General features: G+C 42.9%; 1 protein-coding gene across 2 annotated transcripts in view; it reads right to left on the bottom strand.

The window, feature by feature from the left end:
* The window catches only part of PCSK2 (proprotein convertase subtilisin/kexin type 2), a 195,680-nt gene that overhangs the window by 89,516 nt on the left and 83,648 nt on the right, over window positions 1–22,516 (bottom strand). Inside the window, exons 3-5 of one of the 2 annotated variants that reach the window (XM_075925556.1) lie at window positions 13,601–13,714; window positions 9,272–9,380; window positions 6,496–6,533 (exon numbers count right to left, since the gene is read on the bottom strand). In XM_075925556.1, coding sequence (XP_075781671.1) covers window positions 6,496–6,533; window positions 9,272–9,380; window positions 13,601–13,714 — 261 coding nt within the window. Of the gene's footprint in view, window positions 1–6,495; window positions 6,534–9,271; window positions 9,381–9,495; window positions 9,568–13,600; window positions 13,715–22,516 lie in introns of those variants that run through there. The other variant, XM_075925557.1, reaches the window with a different exon arrangement.

Below are 22,516 nucleotides of genomic sequence, written 5' to 3'. Positions count from 1 at the left end.
TGCTCAGCGCGCTAGTCTGGACGCTCCCCTGCTGACATCAAAGCCCTTTGTCAGCAGCCCCGTTATTCCTCGTGGGATGAGGTTTACCGGGGCTGCCGACAAAGGGCTTTGATGTCGGCAGGGGAGCGTCCAGACTAGCGTGCTGAGCCGAGAAACAGCTGATCAGCTGTTTGTCGGCTCAGCGCAGCAGCCATGTAAATTTAAATGAAGCCGCGATCATTTAAATTGCGGCTTCATTTGCCTTTGCCAAAAAAACAAATCTACATGGTTCCGTTGACGGAGCCATGAGTCTAGACATACCCTAAGATAGATGTTACCCTTTCATAGAATCATAGAATACTAGAACTGGAAGGGACCTCGAGAGGTCATCAAGTCCAGTCCCCTGCCCTCATGGCAGGACCAAATACTGTCTAGACCATCCCTGATAGACATTTATCTAACCTACTCTTAAATATCGCCACAGATGGAGATTCTACATCCTCCCTGGGCAATTTATTCCAGTGTTTGACTACCCGGACAGTTAGGAACCTTTTCCTAATGTTCAACCTAAACCTCCCTTGCTGCAGTTTAAGCCCACTGCTTCTTGTTCTATCCTCAAAGGCCAAGATGAACAAGTTTTCTCCCTTCTCCTTATGACACCCTTTTAGATATCTGAAAACTGCTATCATGTCCCCCCTCAATCTTCTCTTTTCTAAACTAAACAAACCTAATTCCTTCAGGCTTCCCTCATCGGTCATGTTCTCTAAACCTTTAATCATTCTCGTTGCTCCTCTCTGGACCCTCTCCAATTTCTCCACATCTTCCTTGAAATGCGGTGCCCAGAACTGAACACAATACTTCAATTGAGGCCTAACCAGTGCAGAGTAGAGCGGAAGAATGACTTCTCGTGTTTTTCTCACAACACACCTGTTAATTCATCCCAGAATCATGTTTGCTTTCTTTGCAACAGGATCACACTGCTGACTCATATTCAACTTGTGGTCCACTAACCCCTAGATCCCTTTCTGCCGTACTCCTTCCCAGACAGTCGCTTCCCATTCTGTATGTATGAAACTGATTGTTCCTTCTTAAGTGAAGCACTTTGCATTTGTCTTTATTAAACTTCATCCTATTTACCTCAGACCATTTCTCCAATTTGTCCAGGTCATTTTGAATTATGACCCTATCCTCCAGAGCAGTCGCAATCCCTCCCAGCTTGGTATCATCTGCAAACTAAATAAGCGTACTTTCCATACCAATATCTAAATCGTTGATGAAGATACTGAGCAGAGCCGGTCCCAAAACAGACCCTTGCGGAACCCCACTTGTTATGCCTTTCCAGCAGGATTGTGAACCATTCATAACTACTCTCTGAGTACAGTTATCCAGCCAGTTATGCACCCACCTTATAGTAGCCCCATCTAAGTTGTATTTACCTAGTTTATTGATAAGAATATCATGCGAGACCGTATCATACGCCTTACTAAAGTCTAGGTATACCACATCCACCGCTTCTCCCTTATCCACAAGACTAGTTATTCTATTAAAGAAAGCTATCAGATTGGTTTGACATGATTTGTTTTTTACAAATCCATGCTTGCTGTTCCCTATCACCTTGCCACTTTCCAAGTGTTTACAGACTATTTCCTTAATTACTTGCTCCATTATCTTCCCTGGCACAGAAATTAAACTAACTGGTCTGTAGTTTCCAGGGTTGTTCTTATTTCCCTTTTTATAGCTGGGCACTATATTTGCCCTTTTCCAGTCTTCTGGAATTTCTCCTGTCTCCCATGATTTTCCAAAGATGATAGCTAGAGGCTCAGATACCTCCTCTATCAGCTCCTTGTATCGTAGAACCATAGAATGTATCGTAGAACCATACTATATATGGAACTATGTATCGTAGAACCATAGAATACTAGAACCGGAAGGAACCTTGAGAGGTGATCAAGTCCAGTCCCTTGTTCTCATGATAGGACACATGGTGAGTCATAGATTCTTTGGACAAATAAATTGCCATCCTGAATTCTGCAAATGTCACAAAACTCTGAGGGCTTGTTTTCAAGAACTCTAAAGTCTCACAAACAAGTGACTATGGACCTTGTGTGAGTCAGGTAATGTGAGAGATCCAGTTCCAGCAGTGCAATTTAATTTGGTTTTTAGATCTAAATCTGGTTTTATATCCAGCTTAAACCAAATCTTTGGAACCTGCTTTAAATTAAAATGCAGGGACTAAGTCAACCTAAAATACACAACTGGAGTCAATGTAGCTTACGTTGACCTATCATGATGTCTACACTTCATTGGGTCACCATTGATTTTCCTTAAGTGTTTCATTCCAGTGGAGTACCAGAGTCAATAGGAGAGTGATTTGAAGTCCATTTAGTGGGTCTTCACTAGACCCTCTAAATTGGCCACCTGTAGATCAATTGCTGCATTGCTGATCCCTGGTAAGTATACACATGCACTCAGGAAAGTAGGATGTTTGTGCCAAATGATGACATTTTAAAATGGCTTTTTCTCAGTTGGCTTAAATATAATAATCACTCTGCCATGTCCTGTATCTCAAGCTATTTAATACTGAATATAGCACACAGAGGACCAGATATATAGACTGCATTTTGTGTGGAAGCACTGCAATATCTTTTAAACAAGATGACTTATTTATTTCAATTCATTCCTCAGAGTTTTTAGGCTCTTATATTAAATGGATCAAGCTTGTGTTTTAGAGGGTGATTTTGTCAGACAGTGACCATGCCCTTTCTTGTGTGTTTGTCTTTCCTGCCCTCTGCTTCCCTCTTGTTCTCTTCTCCATCGCTACTGGCAATTCCTCTTCTCTCTGTTACTTACCTCAAGGTGACTTTCATCTGCTCCTTCTCCCTCCCTCCTCCCTTCCCCTTCACACTCCTGTCACTTGGTACTGTTGGTTTTCCACTACAGCATTTCTAAACTCCATCCTTTTCCCTCCAGCCATACAAACAAATCTCTTACCTAGCACTAACCTACTCACTCTCAATCTGGCTGCCCAGCTTGTTTCCTGCAATCCATCAAAGATGTCACTGCCAAATCATCTTCCTCACTCTCACCAGCAAGAGTCGGACCACTAGGTGATACCACCTCACCCACCTTATACCTATATTCAGAGCATAAGCTTTTTAGAGACAGACATCTTTTTATGTTTTGTCCACATCATTACTGCTGGATAAATGATAGGTTAATAGTAATAACATATGCTATTCACTCGGTTCTAGATGAAAAAAAACACACGTGTAAAGGTCATCTTGGTGTAGAAAATTGTATTTGTTTCAATTTATATAAACTTCCAATTTAGTCACTGATTTGGGATAAGCACGTTGTAGTTAAAGCTGCGGATTTAATAACTGCAATCAAGTCATTAAGTAGACTCATAAGGTGTGAAACTGACCACCTTGAGCTTTACAATCTTTGATGAGCAATTTTCCATGTGCATTGCTATTCATGGAAGCCTCCCTCTTCTACGCAATCTGGGTGAAATCCTAGTTCCACTGAAGACAGTAGGACCTTTGCTATTGATTTCAATGGAGCCAGAATTTCATCCATCATGTGTGCTTGTTATTCTCTTAAATGGCATTGGAGGATTTTGAAAATGTTTTAAGAATACCTGGCTGACAAGAATCCTAAGTAAGAATAAATGTATAATCTCTTCTATGATTTTTGTGCCAGTGTATCTGAGTAATACTAGCTCAATGCTGATTATGTACTGTATGTATCCTGTGACTTTCTAAGCAAGACTTTTAATTTTAGATAATCCAGATGTACCGAGCCTTTCCCCTAAACCCATGTAACGTGAATTTTCATTTTAAACATTAGATTTAATAATTTTCTACAATTTCTTTAACCATTAATTTTAGCTATCTTCTTTTTAATAACACCTGGAAATCAAATGGATTTGCAATGTTGCTTTCGTGATTCCCAAATTCATCAACTTTGTAACCACAGCTTACAATATTAAACAACAGGGGGAAAAAAGTCACTACAGTAGCTATAAGCCCATTGAAAAGAATGGCAATTGTTATCCTGTGTAATGGATGGAGAAAATGCCAGGGATAGGTTGAGATTGTTAGCAGAGCTACATGTTGAGTGATTTGGAACAGCTGATTAGAGTTGGTTCATTTTAACATGTAATCAAAACATCACATGAAGATGTTCAATTTTATCAAAGTGGGGCCAAGGTCTGATGGAATCCTACCTGCTGGGTTTCCTGCCAGCTTTCCCACCCAGCTTCTCAGCAGCCCCTATGGCTCCCAGCTCCGCTGAGGTTTTTAGACGCCCAAAGTCCATTTAGCTTACCAGGCCAGAGTCAGGGTTCCATTCCATTTCACAGGGGACTGAAATCTTTGGGGTTTGTCCCACATCAGAATGAAACTAGACTCTGAAATACCAAAATCCTTTGTGAAACTTGAATCACTTTTCTCCCCATTTGTTCTACAGCTGACTACAGATACAGACAAGACAAGGCTATAAGCTTTACCTTTCACAGCAACTCATTAATATGAAACAGAGATGACATCAGTGAGCTTGCTGGATAACTAAAGATTACCCACGAAAGCTCATCACCTAATAAACCATCTTGTTAGTCTTTAAAGTGCTGCATAGTCCTGTCTTTTGTTTCACCAGGACCATGAGATAGGCATAGTGCATTGTGTGTTTTGGTATATTACTTTATTGTAAACTGCACCCTGGCGCAGAGAGTAAGGGCTATGTGCCTCTCAAGTCCTGGCTAAACCTACAAAATATAGTTTAAGTAAGATGTATGGGCCAGGCCTCTGTGCTGGGGTGAATTTCACCCTGAGTATTGAAAGAAAACGGTGATACTGAACTCTCTCACATCTTCCATACATAAAATAGTCTGTGGTGAAGCAGAGGAATCACACACCAGCATGGAAGGGGTAAAGGAGAGCCTTTAGTCCCAGCTAGCTCAGCCCCATTATACCTGCAGCTAATGCTGGGTTTGGAAGGGAGAGAAAATGAGGGAGCTTCGCTCAGTTTGGAGATGACAGGCAAAGAGGCAGGAGTTAGCTGCCTCCCTCCCTGAGGGAAGGATCACTAGTTTGCCAGCCTAGAGAGTCACCAAGGATGCAAGTAGTGTCTTCCTGGCCAAAGGAGATGGAAAATGAGACCTAGGGATACCTAGCCTGAGAGAAACCGGAGTGACTGAACAAGGAGATCTTGTGGGAGTTTTGACCCTGCAAAATGGCTGCCCTGCCTGGAGGAATCTGGGAATGCAGCAAGATGCCACTCAGAGCACTACTAAGAGACAACCCAGCACAGGCACTTGGACAACAGGGGCAAAAGTAGGAAGCAGTCCAGGGCACTGAACACAGTCTTGCTGCTGGAGGTCCCCTATTTGGGGCAACCTACAGAGGGCCTTGGACTACAACCTGATGGGATGGGAGGGCCTAGGTCCTCCTACTTCCCCTGCCTTAGATACTGAGACACCTTGACACAGAAACAGGGTCAGGAAGCCAAGCACTCTAACCTCTAAACTGTGCCTCAAAACCCCACAACCTTCTGTCATACAGCCCTATAACAAAGATCATGGAACCAATCCCTTATGTGTAATGAAGGGGAGAAGTATGCTTGGCAAAAAGATGTTTCAAAACAACTTTCAGAAAGTAGAAATATACAATGAGAGCTAAAACCATGGTGTGTGTGGTTTCAAGGAAGAGGCAATACTGGCTATGTAAGCACTACACAGTATTACATCACTCCAGCACTACATCAGTATTACACTTCTTTGAGTCCCATTGCACAACGACAACAAAAACAACCATAGTATGTAGAAAGTGGCCACTGAGGGCACCAGCAGAAGCAAGCAGGCAGACAGTAGTAATGTCAGAGATGACAGGACAAGGAGAATGGAGTCTAGAATATAAGAGGTAACGGCCCATGACGAGAGTGGCAAACTAAAGGTAAGTCTGAAGAAACAATCGTTTTACACTGTACACAGTGTCTGATTATGCTGCAAACACACAATCCACGAGCAGCTGGGCATGCTCTGAAACACTGAATTTAATCATATGTTGTAAATGAAGTATATTGTTACCACAGTTTTCTAACTCTCATACACACTACAGCCATGGTGAACAGACTGCAGCCCAGCAACAGCCCATGGTAGTTGCATCTCTGTTGTTCTCCATGTAACAGGTTAATTCTGCATTTTAACAGCAAGATTTAGCGCCAATTCCCAGGTTACTCATTTCTGTCCTAAATTCGATATTACAAACTGCAGCTTATTTAAAGGTAGGCTACGCAAGCATTCCTCCACACAGTTTTGTCACTGTATCATTCATTCCCTGGCATTTTGCCAGGTCCCATTTTTAGACTACTTGCTTTCTATGTAAAATTTATCATCTGCAGGATCAGCAGCTCAGCTGTGCAGTTCCGCTATTCAGCGTGTAAACATTTTTTTAATGAAAGGCAGACCAAAACAATAAAGAGCCTCACATTTTACAGGAAAGGTCAGTGCGTACTTACATAATTTGAGGCAAGATCAGGATGAAGATAATCAATTCCTGCAATAAGAAAAAGACAGCACATAAACCAAAGGTTACCATTAAAAAAAACTAGACCAAACCAAAACCCCTACAACACTTTATAATGACCACAAAACCACTATTGCTACTATAGAAAAACTCTAATAAGGAATAATGCTTGTCTCAAAACTTGTTTGGACTAAGTACCCACTATTCAAATGTGGGACAAGTATTTAAATCGGATCATATATGGTTAGGAGTGGTAGCTCTAGTAATATTTTACACTTATGTAGTACCTTTCATCTGAAAGCATTTTAAAATGCTTTACAAACATATCTATATTCTAGTATTGTATATATTGATACACAGGTAACTTCATCCACCATTAACATGCAATCACCTCTTCTTAAGGAAACAGCAAATTTTTAAAGTCTTGATTGAACAACTATTGACTTCAGTGGATTTTGGATCCAACCCCTAATAGCATACAGTGTTATTACATAAGTGTAGGAGAGGAAAGAAAACTAGTGTAGCCATTAGACACTTCAGAGGTAAATTAAGTAGGCAGAATATTAACTAAATTAGAAATGGGAAGACAATGGGGCAAGCGTGTTTGTTCCCATGAACAGTGCCATAGAATTTTTCATGGAAGATCAGATTTGTTTGCAAACATTTAAATATCATTACAAACTGTGCATTCAGCCTAGAAATGCAAATATTCACATTTACAAATTCAGAATTGGCTTTCAGCAAACATTTGTTTAAAATCTGCTAGTATGGTGAAGTAAACTAGTTTGCTAGAATAGTCACAGGATATCTGTTGATCTCAGGGAAAAATTCCTTCCATGCTCCACTCTCCAAGGCTTGGTCCATACTAGACCAAGAAGGTCAGCTTAAGGTACACAACTTCAGCGACACATTTTGCACATAGAAATGTAGGAGAGCAAAAGGCACAGCTGGATTCATCTTATCTTAAGCCGAGCCTTGGCAGAGTCCACAAAGTGGGAGGCCAATGGGAGCAAATGTTCTTGTTGGCTTCCCTAACTCCTTGCAGAAGGAGGAGTATGGACACCAGTGGGGGCTGCCCTTAGGGTTTGATTTACGGGTCTAGACTCACTAAATCGAATGCTAGAAAATTGACCTCCAGAGTAGGAGGCAAGTATAGATGTGCCCTAAATGTGTCTTCCAGCTAACTAGCATTCCCTCAGCAGCCTAATGTAGACTGAACTTCAACAAGCTCACTGTCACCCAGGTTGCAATTGTGTCCAGGCTCTGAAAATGCAGGTCACGCTCTATGGGACCAATGAAAAGGAGACAGAGAGCGATGAGTGCGCCACATACTGCAGTAACCAATGTGCCTTACTATTTATCCAGTTGTCTCACTTAAGTATGAAAAAGGGGGGAAGGATGACGGAGCATCTGCCCCATACTGACCATTTCAGAGTTAAAACCCAGGCCTGGGAGAGGACTAGGGCTATGGAGCAAGCAGCTGAGGCAGCTACAGCCAAGTAGAGCCCAGTTGAAGGCAACATAAATAAAAGGCTCCGGGAGAGGAGGAAAGTCTCTCTCACTCTTGCTTGAGGCTTCCTGACTTAGAGCAGGGCTAGGGAAAAGGCAAGCAGAGCTGAGAAGCTCTGTCCAGGCAAGCTCCCTGGCTGCAGGGCCTGAAGCAAGGCTTGTGGGTACTAGGGCTGCAGGGGGACAGCCAGGGTAGGCAAAGGCAGCGGGTCCACACCCCCTCGCCAATGACGAGACTGCAGTTTGCCCCTAAGCTAAAGGAAGGGGCCAAATGACAACTGACAGTAGGCTCACTGAGGCAAAGTGGGCATAGGGGGTTGGGGGAGGACCCCAGAGTGTGGGGGCACTGCAGCAGGGCAATGCCCCAAGGGGAGATCGCCACCATCTAGAAAAGACATGGGCCCTGACGTAAGATGGCAAAGCCAATAATAAGTAACAGCGGGCGAGACGTCAGCCGAAAGGGGGTGTTCAAGGGTTGAAGTGCAATTCCCAAAGTGACCAGCAGGAATGGCTGTGGCAGTGAGTCATGCCATATTACACAGTGACAAAAAAGAACAGGGACAGATCCCAGTGGATCTCTGAGGATACAGCTGGTGTCAGTACTTTCACTTAGTTTTTAGTATTGTTAGCTACCATGGCAAATGTACACAGCTACATAAGATAAAATTCAGCTAGCTGAAAAGTGCTGAGAAAATTTAAGAGACTCCTGGTATTTAATTTGCAGTGTTGTTGAAGCTATTTTCATTGGTCACAAGTCATGAGAAGAAGAGCTCTGCGTAGCTCGAAAGCTTGTACCTTTCACCAGCAGAACTTGTTGTACGTACCTTGTCTTTTGACACACTGATGAATCCAAGCAAAGTACAGCTGTATTTTTTACCAAGTGCTGTGTTTTTTCTCCCAATTCCACTTTACCTTAAACTACTAATTTACATAGTATGCAGGTGACTAGGGAGATCTAGTGAGAAAATATTATTTCAGCTCTCCTGTACATCATCAATATTTTTAGGGAAAATCTCTTATATCTACTATATGCAAGGCAATTGAAGTCCCCATTGAAAGCTCACTGAAGTCAAATGAGAGTCCTCACACTCAGCAAATGGCCTTTGAACTGAGCCATAAAAGACCTATGTGTGCATGACTCATAATAATTAGGGGCTTCTTAAAGTTCTTTAAGGTTTGGATGTTCTTGCATAAGATTATACCAGGTAAGCTATTTAAAACTCTAAAACTGTCTTATATGTCTTGGAATATACACTTACCATCATCCATAATTCCTATAGTAACTCCTTTCCCTGTGTATCCCAGCTCCCAGGCTTCAGCCACATTTAGATCAAGTCCAGGGGTCCCATCTGCTTGACCAGTATTGATCTAATATGTCAATTAAAAAGCAGAAGAATATTATTATGACTTCTTTTGTGTGCATGGGTATGTGTGCAAGCATAGCCAATGTTCTACAGCGACTGCGTTTCTGCTTAGAACCTACTGCATATATATTTTGTGAGAGATGCTTCATTTACTTGGAGCTCATATTTATATAATATACCAGATGGAAAAATAAACCCACAACTGGGAGCCAGCACTGATGTCATAAGGCTCCCATGGGTAGAACTCCCAATGAAGTCAGAATCAGGCCCTTAGATTCCAATCCACAGAAGCATTTAAGCATGTCAGGAGTCCCAATGAAATCAAATGGGATTATTCAGACACTTAAACACAAACTCCATTGTTGGATTAGGGCCTTAGATAGCATGCTTCTGTACCAACCGACTGGTCAAATGTTTGAAGGTATCTGATCAATCTCACCTCAAATATATTCTCACTGAGGACATGCAACAATATAAATAATAACCTCTACTTGTGAGAAACATTGTTTTCAAAGACTATGTTGAATTGCTTAGACATGTTCTGAACTCCCACCACATCCCTCAGGGTATGTCTACACTACAGCACTAATTCGAAATAACTTAGTTAATTCGAACTAAGCTAATTTGAACTAGCACATCTAGACATAAAAACTAGTTCGAATTAGCATTTTGCTAATTCGAACTAGCATGTCCACATTAAGTGGACCCTGAACCGAGGTTAAGGATGGCCGGAAGCAGTGCCGGTAGGGCATTCGATTAGGACTTAGAGCGTGGAGCTGCTGTCTCAGGCTAGCCGAGGGCTGTGCTTAAAGGGACCCGACCCCCACCCCGGACAGACAGTTCTCAGGAGTTCCCTGCTTGCAAAGCAGTCCTGGCTTAGAGTGCCCTGAGTGCCCACACTCGGCACATCACAGCACTCGGCCATCAGCCCGGCTGCACTTGCCGCAGGCTGCCATCCGGAGGGGGGGTCAATCAAGAGGCTTCAGGAGAGTTTCCACCCCGAGGAGCCCGCAGAGCCAGCTCAGTCCTCCCCATCGGGGGCTCATACCCCATTCCTCCCTCACCTCCTTCCACTTACCCCTCCCTAGCCCCCCTTCCTGATGTACAAAATAAAGGACATGTGTGTTCAAAAATAGAAACTCTCTTTATTGAACAAAACTCGGGGAGACTGGGAAAAGGAGGTGGGAGAGGGGAAGAGAGAGGCTGGGAGAGGGGAGGGCAACTAAAATGATCAGGGGTTTGGAACAGGTCCCATATGAAGAGAGGCTAAAGAGACTGGGACTTCTCAGCTTAGAAAAGAGGAGACTGAGAGGGGATATGATAAAGGTCTATAAAAGCATGAGTGGTTTGGAGAGGGTGCATAAAGAAAAGTTCTTCATTAGTTCCCATACTATAAGGACTAGAGGACACCAAATGAAATGAATGGGTAGCAGGCTTCAAACTAACAACAAAAAGTTCTTCTTCACAAAGCAAATAGTCAACCTGTGGAACTCCTTGCTGCAGGAGGCTGTGAAGGCTAGAACTAGAACAGAGTTTAAAGAGAAGTGAGATAAAGTCATGGAGGTTGGGTCCATAGAGTGGTATTAGCCAGGGGGTAGAAATGGTGTCCCTGGCCTCTGTTTGTGGAAGGCTGGAGATGGATGGCACGAGACAAATGGCTTGGTTATTGTCTTCGGTCCATCCCCTCCAGGGTACATAGTATTGGCCGCTGTTGACAGTCAGGCTACTGGGCTAGATGGACCTTTGGTCTGACCCAGTACGGCCAATCTAAGCTCAGGGCTCAGGGTTGGGGGTCTCAGTGGACCACCTTGATTTTCATGAAAACCTGCTCCTGGGTGGCCAGGCTGGCAGCTATCCTGCCCTAGACAACCACTTTCCTGTGCCTAGTGCGGAGGTCGTGGATGAATCCACGATGTCTGCCCTAGACCAGGCGGGCACCTGCCTCTTGCGGACCTGGGCTGGCTCCTGGGAGCCGCCAGTCTGGTCCCGGGAAGAGGCAGAGGGCTGGGTGGCAGCGGGTGGCTGGCTCGAGCCGTGCCAGGTGCAGGGTCTGCTGGCTGGGTGCTGGCAGGCTTGTTAATTCGAACTAGGCATTAGTCCTCGTGGAATGAGGTTTACCTAGTTCGAATTAAGCGCTCCGCTAGTTCGAATTAAGTTGGAACTAGCAGTTCGCGTGTGTAGCGCCTATCAAAGTTAATTCGAACTAACTTCTGTTAGTTCGAATTAACTTTGTAGTGTAGACATACCCGCACTTCCTTTCTAGCACCAACAGTAGAACTGGGTGAGAGAGTTCTTCCCCCCTCCCGCCTATGTGGGATCCAAAACAAATATTTGTGAAGTTTCCCATAAACTGGAAATTAAAAAAAAGTCTTTAAGAAAATTTTCATATTCAATGTTCATTTTGGATTTCTAATTTTCTTTTGGAATTTCAAATTTTCATTCTGAAATTTTGAAATCATTAATGGCAGCTGCTGCTTAGCAATGATTGAAACATCTTATATTCTAGTCTAGATCAAAGTGTCTTCTGTTTGTGTTGTAATGAAAAAGTTAACAGTTATACTGATTTCTTCCAGACCTGAAGAAGAGCTCCACATAGCTCAAAAGCCGCCTGTCTAATTCAACTCCTGGAATAGGCCCTATAAAAGACATTACCTCTCCCACCTTTTTGCTTTCATATCTTGGGACCAGCCTGGCTACAACAACACTGCAGACAATATTTGAAATAGTTTAATAGATCTGTTTGTGTTATAATGAAACAGAGACACTTTGATCTAGAAAGCAATATAGGATGTTTTAAAACATTACTAGTCAGCAGCTATTCTTAACAATTTTTAAAAGTAAAATGAAATACAAAAAATTGCTGTCTTGTCTTGACACATCTGTAGTAGCAGTGCATGTTATGTTCTACTACTGCTATGTCGTGAAATGATATACAAATAACTATAAAATAAAAAAAAATCAAAACAAAATTCTGAAACAAAATATTGAAATTCTGAAATTTAAATCCAAAATTTCCTAAATGAAAATTTACTAAAACTAGGCTTTTTTTTCCCTGAAATTTTTGTCAAAGTCAACATTTTTTAAAGGTGTTTCAATTTTCACTCAAAACCCCCAACCTCCCTCATTTTCCTGTGGGAAAAAAGTTTCAAAACACTTTCTGAATAGCTCAAATCAACACATTTCTTATCGCTCCTGAGGTCCTTTGCATTTTGGTTTCTTTCCATTGCAGAACACCTGCATCTTCAACTAGATCCGTGCAAATAATTTATTTTTGGTTCATTGTCAGTGAATTAAAACATCAAGAATTTTCTTTTATTTACATACACACACACACATTTAATAAGGGAAATCTAAAAAATAAAGAGCTAGACTGACAAGGAAACTAAGGTGCAATACAAAAGAGCAGGAGCAGAAGGCAGTGGTCTCCTCCCCCCCGCCCTTTTATACCCAATAGCCCAGTAATTAGAGCAGTCAGCCAGTCTGGGGAAGATTCCATTTGAAATCCCCACTCTGCCTGATTAGAGCAGGGAAGTGAACCTGACTTCCCAAATCCCATCAAGCTACATACATACAGCGTGTGTGCCTGAATCGATAGTTAATTATTTATACAAAGTGGAAGAGGTTCACCAGGAGATATGGAGAGAACCGTGGCTAGGGGAAGACCCGAGGAGGTAATAACACGTGGGTCTCACACATACATTCCAGCTGAGTGTCTTGGGTAAAGTGAGCCCCACCTCTTCCTTGGCCTAAATTCCCATGAGGATCTTTTTAGATGAAAAACTGAAATTTTCCACTGGGAGGGAAACAACATTTTCCAAACAGCTGCACAGCACACATTAATAAGCTTCCACACAGAGATATTGACTGTGTCCATGTGATTAAGAGGTCTTCCTGAAACCAAAGTATTTGATACTGAGGCACATAATCAGTTTTAACAATCCTGTCTGCTCTGCATGAGTGCTCACACCTCAAAGCTCCCTGAAAGCAATGAGTCTTTCTATTGATGTCATTGAACTTTGGCTCATGCCCCTAAGTCCAGTCCCAGCATGCAGTAGGCTCCCTATAAATCCTAGGAAAGATTCTCTTGGAATAAAATTCAAAGCTCTGATAAGAAATCTGTAGGTATGTTCCCACAATAGTGCTACAAGAAGGAATAAAGTATCAGTAAATTGGCTATTTTATTGGCTACTGAGGATCTTTATTAAAAATTACTGATTTGCTTACCAGGTACCACTGCTTTGTAAATAAAGGATCATTCATGTTTATGTCAATTTCATTGATCTCTCGGTAGCCTCGCTTTTTTCTGCCAAAGCCTTCCTGCTGCACAGCCTTCTTTATCTGAAACAGTAATGTTACATTAGTAACACATCATTAATATCTCTGAGCTATATAATTTTTCTACCAGATTGTTCTTCTTATAAAAATAAAAAATACTTAGTCAATACAAGTGAAATCTATTTATGTAAACCTATTCCCAGCTTTAGGTTTTGGATAAAATTAGAACATGGATCTGAACCAGTATTGACTTTTTTTTTTCCAACTTTTATCTTATGCATTTCCAAAGCCAGCCATGGTTTCCTGTATCAAAACTATCACACTGGATATACAGAATAGTTTAATAGGTTTTCATTACTACCAAAGATTATGCTGTGAAAATAAAACATATCTGGTTGGGGACACTTCATCTGTGCATTTAAGGTTCTAAAATATTTTTTGGTTTGTTACCAGGTTTTATGAATTTCTTTACCATAACTCCCAGGCCGACAATGGATTTCCCCTTCTGAATCTGCAAAACTGGTAAGCTCTCTGGGGGTACATCTACAGAGCAACATTATTTCAAAATAACTTAGTCCAGGTCTACACAGCAGGCAGTTATTTTGAAATAATGTTGAAATACCGTCAAGCTGAAGGACTTCTTACTCCAACTCCTGTAACCCTCAATGTGTAAGGAGTAAGGGAAGTTGGAGGAAGAGTGCTCTATTTTGAAATAAGTGCTGTGTAGACACTCCCAATATTGAAATAAGCTATTTTGAAATAAACTATGCAATTGACAACTCAATTTGTGTAGTTTATTTCAAGTTAAACCCTGCTGTATAGACTCAGCTGGGGTGAATAAAAGAGCACGCACAATCCACCTGTGTACCTCACCAAATGTCTTTATTGTCACGGTTTCTCCCTTGTGCACTAGACACATCACAAATACAGAAGCAGCTAGAAATCCCTTGTTCTGCTCCCTTTTATACTGCTTACCTTTTTCTCAGCTGTCCCACTGGTAAGCTAATTACCTCATCGGGTTCTCTGTGGGTCCAAGTGATCCCTTCTAAACTTCCAAGCCCACTCAAACTACCAAACCCTCTCCTACTCTAAACACACCCAGTTCCCTATGCTCTCTCAGCAGCCAGGGAGCTAGTGAGCAGCACCTTGTCAGAATGCCTGACAGTGGCATCTTATTGCCCAGAAAGGTTAGACGGAAGGAGTTGGCTTAGATGGTTAGATGGAGAGTGGAAGAAATGAGTGTATTGCTGATTCAAAGAGATCAGCTCAAATCACCGATACTAGAGACACGGCAAAAGCATTTTTAAAGTACAAGTATATGCACCAAGCGGCATCCCATGACTAGCTCAAGTGCAAGTCAATGAGTAAGGGCTACTAAAGAAGTCCTCAACTACTTGCCCACCCTGTGCAGGGCTCAGTCAAAGTTAAATCCTCAACTGGTTTAAATAATAAAAAACAATAGAGTTCCAGCCAATTATTTCAGCTGAGTAGTATCTGGCCCTGGTGCTCCAGGTATCTCAGTGACTGTTCCCTCCGTGTATCCAAGAGAAGACACATTAGCCAAAAGAATGAGAGGAAGGAAAAGCCAAGGCAGAGCAGAGAAGACCAAGAAGAGCACGCACCATCCTACACTGTACCCAGGCAGCACAGTGATATACCCCTGTGTTACGTTTTAAAGCTGATAAAACACTTTTTAAGCAAAACCATACAACACAAATAACCTGGTATTACTTGCCACAAGGTATTATTGAGGAGGAGAACTTAGAAAAATGTGAAGCTTAATAAGAACGTCTAGATCTATAACTGCCAATTGCTCCCTTAGTCCATGTAACAGAATATATCAGCCCCACCTTGGTACAACAGGGAGGCTTCACACTCCCAGCTCTGCTGGGCATGCTTCAGCAGGAGCCAGGATATCCCAGGCAGCAGAGCAGTTCAGTTTGGGCTGATTACCATTGAGAAAGGAGGTGTGCTGCTGGTTCCTGGGGGAGGGATGTTTGCACTCCATAATGCAATGGCTGGCCAGATGGATACAGACCCCAACACCCAGGGATGCTGTGGCGAGGGGAGAGGCCATAGAGACTCAGAGAAGGGCAACTGATGAGGAATGAGTAGGAAGAGAAACTTTGCAGGGAAGCATGTGTAGAACCAGAACTAAGCTTGGTGTGTTCTGGTAGGACTCGCGCTGAGCTGGTGGCAGGCAACCCCACCAATGACAGGGCCCAGGTTGGGACCTGTTGGAGAGGAGGGGTCTGGGCTCCCCTGTTCCAACTACTGCCCACCCGGGTGATGACCAAGCCCACCAAAATTACTGACTAGCCACTAGACCTCAGCACCCTAGGAGCTAGGGCTGTAACACTTAGGGTTGCCAGGTGTCCAGTATTGTACCGGACAGTCCCGGTATTTGCATGCTCTGTCCGGAAAATACTGGACATGTGCAATGTCCAGTATTTTCTGATTTTTCCAGCTGCGCACCAGACGGAAGCCTGGCATGGGCAGGGGGAGCAGCTGGGAGGCGGGGCCACAATTGCAGCCAAGAGCCCTCAGTTGGTTGGTCGCTCGTGCGTCGCCGAGAGCCTGCATGGGACAGGAGCAAGTGCCCAGGTCAGTCCCGCTCCACGTCGGCCGATTTTCTCACACACCGCCCTTCCCGGCCAGCTGGTTCTCCCCCACTTCCCCTCCTGATCTTTCCTGGCCAGCACCCCTGCACTCCCCCCCAGGCTCTGCTTCCCACTGGCCTGTTCCTCTTCCTGATCTCCCCGGCCAGCACCGCTGCACTGCCCACCCGCCAGATGTGCTTCTCGCCCCCCTTCCTCCCAGCTGCCCCTTCCTCCCGGCCAGCGCCGTGGCCCCCGTCCCTCCTCCCAGCTCTGCTTCCTGCTGGCCCGTTCCTCTTCCTGATCTTCCCCGGCCAGCGCCACTGCACCCTCCCTCCCCCCCGCCAGCTCTGCTTCCCACCTCCCCTTCCTCCCGGCCACCCTTGCAGCCCCCAATCCCCTCCAGCTGTGCTTCCCGCCCCCCTTACTCCCAGCCAGCCCCAACCCCTCCCAGCCGGTCCCCTCTCCCCCAATATCCCGCGGCCAGCCCCGTTCCACCCAACTCTCCCCCTCACGACAGCCCTGCTTCCTGTTGGCCCCCCCATCTCCTTCAGCCAGCCCCATTGCCTCCCCCCCCCCCGCCCGTTAGCTATTTCCAGGCTCCCCCTTCCCAGCCAGCACCGCTCCCTTTTAGGATTGAAAAATAATGCCTACAAGATATAAGCCCTGCTTCAGTGAACATAGGCCAGACACTGACTATACGTACAGTATGATGGGAGCTAATTTGGCTACGACAAATCAGGAAAGAGATCTTGGAGTTATCGTGGACAGTTCTCTGAAAACTTCCACACAGTGTGCAGCGGCGGTCAAAAAGGCAAATAGGATGCTAGGAATTATTAGGAAAGGGATAGAAAATAAGACCCAGAACATCTTACTGCCCCTGTATAAAACTATGGTACGCCCACATCTTGAATACTGTGTACAGATGTGGTCTCCTCACCTCAAAAAAGATATTTTGGCCTTGGAAAGGGTTCAGAAAAGGGCAACTAAAATGATTAGGGGTTTGGAACGGGTCCCATATGAGGAGAGGCTAAAGAGACTGGGACTTTTCAGTTTAGAAAAGAGGAGACTGAGGGGGGATATGATAGAGGTCTATAAAATCATGAGTGGTGCGGAGAGGGCTGATAAAGAAAAGTTATTTATTAGTTCCCATAATAGAAGAACTAGAGGACACCAAATGAAATTAATGGGTAGCAGGTTTAAAACTAATAAAAGAAAGTTCTTCTTCACACAGCGTGTTGTCAACCTGTGGAACTCCTTGCCAGAGGAGGCGGTGAAGGCTAGTACTATAATAGAGTTTAAAGAGAAGCTGGATAAATTCATGGAGGTTAGGTCCATAAAAGGCTATTAGCCAGGGGATAAAATGGTGTCCTTGGCCTCTGTTTGTCAGAGGCTGGAGTGGGATGACAGGAGACAAATCGCTTGATCATTGTCTTCGGTCAACCCTCTCTGGGGTACCTGGTGCTGGTCACTGTCGGTAGACAGGATACTGGGCTAGATGGACCTTTGGTCTGACCCAGTACGGCCGTTCTTATGTTCTTATGTTCTTACTAACAGAGGTTAAATTGTGCCTCCAACATATTACTTCATTGTTATCCATTGTACCTTTTCCATACACTTCCTCTTGGACTGGCTGCTCTCAGGGACATTATACAAGAAATTATGGGCTCTAAGTAATAATAAGGGACATGATAATGAAATTGCAATTCCTTCATTCCTAAAATCCACATGCATTAATTCTATTGCTTATAACTAAACAAGAGGGTGGGGGGATAACTAATTCAGTGAAAAGGGACTTCTGTTGATTTGCTAGTTTTTGTTTGTAAAGGTTCACTAGACGTGACGGAGAATGTTGTGTTTAAGAAAGAATCTTAAGATAACAAAAGTTAAGAAGAGGCCAGTGATTAAGCAGGAACCGTGCTGTGCCAACTGAACTATGACAGATATCTGAATTGAGTTTGAGAAAGGGATGAGCAGATGGTTTGAGATCTCGAAAATAAGGTTTGGTGGCACCATGGAGACAACAGAGGGATGATCCATGATTATGCCTTTGTCAGATACCACCTCTGCTTGCTATTCCAAACCCCAAGCTGTCATCACATAAAATAATTAAAGAACAGAAACCAAACTGCAATTGCAGAAGGCCAGAGAAAAAGAATTCAAGCATTTGTACTGCCAAACAAACCTACTGGGTTTGCATGACCCACTACAACAAGGGAAGGAGCAGGGACGTGATATGTCAGTAGTACTTTTCCTTAATCAGCAATTCTTCGGTTCTACGTCTTTTCTTCAAGAGGACTTGAAAAAAGTAGTACAGGACACAATAAACTTGGCCCTGAATGTTTTCCCTATTCAGTATTTCCCAGGCCACTGGACAGGGAATTGTTATATCTGTAATACAGTCAGAAGAGATGACATATCAGAAAGGGACATGCTACCTCGCCGCAACAACCCCATGCAATAGGGTGTTTTCTCAGTCTTTTATAGAAAGGTGATGCATGCAATCTGTTAAAACCTAAAAATGCAACAATTTCCCTCCAAGCGGAAAAAAGCTGTGTTCTTTCTAGAGCTGGGTAAATAATGGATGTTTTGCTTTGCTGATCATTCTAGAAAAAAATTGTTCAGGTCAAGCCAAATCTGAAACTTCTGGGAATTTTTAATGGAGTGAAAAAGTGTGGTGGGTCTGTCCTAGAGTGCGGAGGATGTACCTGGCATACCTGTATCAAAACTCAGTGCCCTAACCTCTGAACAGCAGCAGCAGCACTAGCTGGGCCTCCCCCAGTTGCTTTGTAATCAGACATGTGGAACCTAAGGCAAGATAACATCACAATGAAGAGAAGGTAACTGAAATATCTGTGTGAATTAGCAAGTCTAAGTGAACCTTAATATCTCCCATGGTCTTTACTTAACCTGCTAATATGTGCAGGGCTGCGAATGGGGGAAGGAGAGAGGACAAAAAGGATACCTGCCCCAAGACCTTGTGATTGGAAAGAGTCCAGAGCTCCTGGCTGCTACGTCAGCAGCATCTGTAGCCAGATCCCCGAACCTTTTAAATTGCCGCTGGATCCCCCAGCCATGTGTGCCCTGTAGCCTTGCCAGTGCTGGAAGACTAGCCCCCAGCTCTGCCTATTCCACTCCAGACCCCGCCCCTTCTGGAGGGCGCAGAGCCCACTTCTCCAGGACCCGACAAGGTCTTTTGTCAGCCCTGAATATATGGGAAAGCTACAAACACCTTTGTCTTTACCAAGATTTGCTCTTTTGTTAGCTAGCCCCAGGCCAGAGCACATCCTACTGAACACATCCACAAAAGATGTACGATGCCAAGTTAAGATGATGACTTCAAATACATCTAGGTTCCCCATACGGCCAAATTCAGCAGTGGCATAAGAATGCAGGTCTCTGTTGACTTCACTAGAGTCCTGCCCCTTGGTGGCAGCAGTGAGTTAGTTTAGAACCTTTCATCCCCTTTCATAGGGCATGTCTCTACACTAAGGACATGTCTGTATTTTTTAAGATACTGATAGCTAATACATTTTAAAATCCTAATGTAGATTCACAGCAGAGATCTTTGGGTTGCATCAATACATATGCAACAGTGGTGAATATATAGAAGCACTGGGATACATTCTGATCCCCCTTTTTGCTGGAGTAAAACCAAAGTGACTCCATTAACTTCAGAACTGTGTCCAGCCCTGCAAATGCTTGTACTTGCAGTCTCACTGTCTTGCAACATGCATAAACCTAAGTAGGTAAGACAGTGTTTGCAAGATCAGGCACTTAAGCCTTTGAAAATGGCATCATGAAAGGTTGGCTTTATGAAGCATGGTGGTCATCAAAAACTAAGAGAGAAATGGGTTTTTCTTCCTAAAAAGGCATGTTATTTTCATTCTCTTAAAGTCTGGTTCATTTATCAGCAATATGGCCTCTTGTTTCTTTTTCATTCTATAATATTTCATTAAGTACCTGGATTAAATGGTGAACACAATCTAAATATTGGGAGGGCGGTTAGCATGTGACTAAATCATTTACGAGTTACTAGCTGAGTTCCAGTTAGAGGGGGGAAAGGTCATACATCAAAGAAGGTAGCTCATTGATGATAAAACAGCTACAAGGAAAAAGATTCAAGTATTGATTTTTAATATATTTCCACTTATGCATGGTACATGAAGTGACTCGGATGGTAATAAACCAGCAAGACTCTGATATAGGACAAATTAACAAAATAATCAATTGACTGCAGTACTGCTCCAGGAGGGCCAGGAATCACTGCACTGTAAATGAGTGCCTCTCTCAGGGCGACAAAAAATGCTAAGAAAATCAGCTCATTTTAAAAGAACAGGGTAAATTGAACTGCTGGGCTCCTGCAGTTAAATCACCGTGTGTTACACTGAGCGTGAATGACACATATGCTAAAATTATTCCAGTGGATACGTCTACCACACAATTAACAAAAGCGGAACAGCATACTCAACCCTGCACCTGGAGTCACCTCAAGAATCAAGAGAAATCTCTACTCTTGAATTTAAATAAAACAAAGTTCAGGCTGAACTGAGTAATAAAATTCCCAACAGCGAGACCTAGGAGGTCCTCATTTTTAACAGCGAGGTGATTAACCACTGGATGAAACTACCATGGGAAGTGGTGGATTCTTCATCTCTTGCAGTCTTCAGATCAAGACTGGATGCCTTTTGGGAAGATAGCACAAGTTACTAGGTTTCATGCAGGAGAAATTGAATGGAATGGCTATGGTAGATAGGAAGTCTGACAAGGTGGTCTGATAACGCCTGCTGGCCTTAACATCTCCTGTGGAATAATTTCCCAATGGAAGTAGTTTAATTAACAGTGAACAAAACACTAGAAAATGTGTTGCTGGCAACAATCCTGGATTATCCAGGAGATACTTCTGATTATGACTACATGTTGGACCTCTCTGGTCCAGCACCCTCAACCTGACCCGTGCCAAACCAGAGAATGTGCCAGACGATGGGAGGTTCATGTTGTCTAGCAGCATGGCCTATATTTCCGCTGCCAGAAGTTTTAAATGTATTGTGAAACAAAATTCTGAAAAATGTCATGTGAAAACATTGTGTTTCGATAAATCATAAATGTTTCATTTAGACTGTTTATTTTTAGGCTTTTAAAACATAATATAAATTTCTAATATAAATTTCTAAACAAAAACACATTTTGGAATTAGAAGTATCAACTTTTTGTTCCAAAAAATGTCAAAACAGGATGCTTTCAAAATATTTCCAGCATTTTTCTGAACAGAATGTCATCAAAATTGGATATGGCTGCATTAAAAAAAAATCAGGTTTTTGAGCAGCACTTTCCAACAGAAAACACCTTTTGCAAAAAAATTTCCATCGGCTCAACTATAAAACTTTTCACTGAGGCAAAAGAGCTTGGAGAATAACAGGCACACAAGATTTAGGAAATACAGTTCCCAGTCCAGTGAGTGGCAATGGAGCAGCTAAGCCAAATTTAACCAAACTGCAGGGCCTCTCGATGCTCCCTCTGAGATAGTGTGGCCATGTACAGCTCCCAGCATATGGCTGTGCCTGCATTGTACAATCCATCCCTAAGAACCATATTTGTAAGTGCTCTGCACTCACAACTGGGGACAAATCTTCTGTTGCATTCCAAGGCACTCTACTATAGCCATTCCATTGTGATGCTTTATGGCAGATCTTCCAAAGACTCTAAACTCTCTTGACTTGCTTGTCCTAATTGTGAGAGGTGAGCTGTGCTGAAATGTTAGCTTTTCGTGAGTAGAGAATGTACCCTGGCATAGTAGGGATCCAGAAACACAGTGGGCTTTTCTTTCTTTTTGCCTTAAATTCAGATAATACAATATATAGCTTAACATATTAAAGAAAATATCCCATAATTCCTGGTAATGTCAGTTCCAGAAGATTATCAATTCTAAAAGAAAAGACTAAGGTAGTCATAGTCACAATCTACAAACTCAGAAGAATGGAAAAAGTCTTGAGAGATACAGTTAACATATTCATATTTGAATTTATTAAAATTTCACTATATCTTTTTTCCTTCAAAAAAGTTCCTATAGCACTAGCAGTAAATCTACATTTAAAAAGCACTATAACTAAGTCACTGATCCTTCATTACCTGTAGGATTGCATATCTATAAATTTTATTGGATTCTCCCATACCTGCTGAAAAATAATTTCATCACATTTTGAAAAATTCAAGCCTCTTCTGCAAACTGTTGAGGAATAAATAGATGACTATACCTCTAAAAAAAAAG

This window comes from Pelodiscus sinensis, chromosome 3, assembly GCF_049634645.1.
Source record: "Pelodiscus sinensis isolate JC-2024 chromosome 3, ASM4963464v1, whole genome shotgun sequence".
Taxonomy (NCBI): domain Eukaryota; kingdom Metazoa; phylum Chordata; order Testudines; family Trionychidae; genus Pelodiscus; species Pelodiscus sinensis.
Note: the sequence above shows the minus strand (reverse complement) of the source record. Positions and strands in the feature narration are given on the sequence as shown.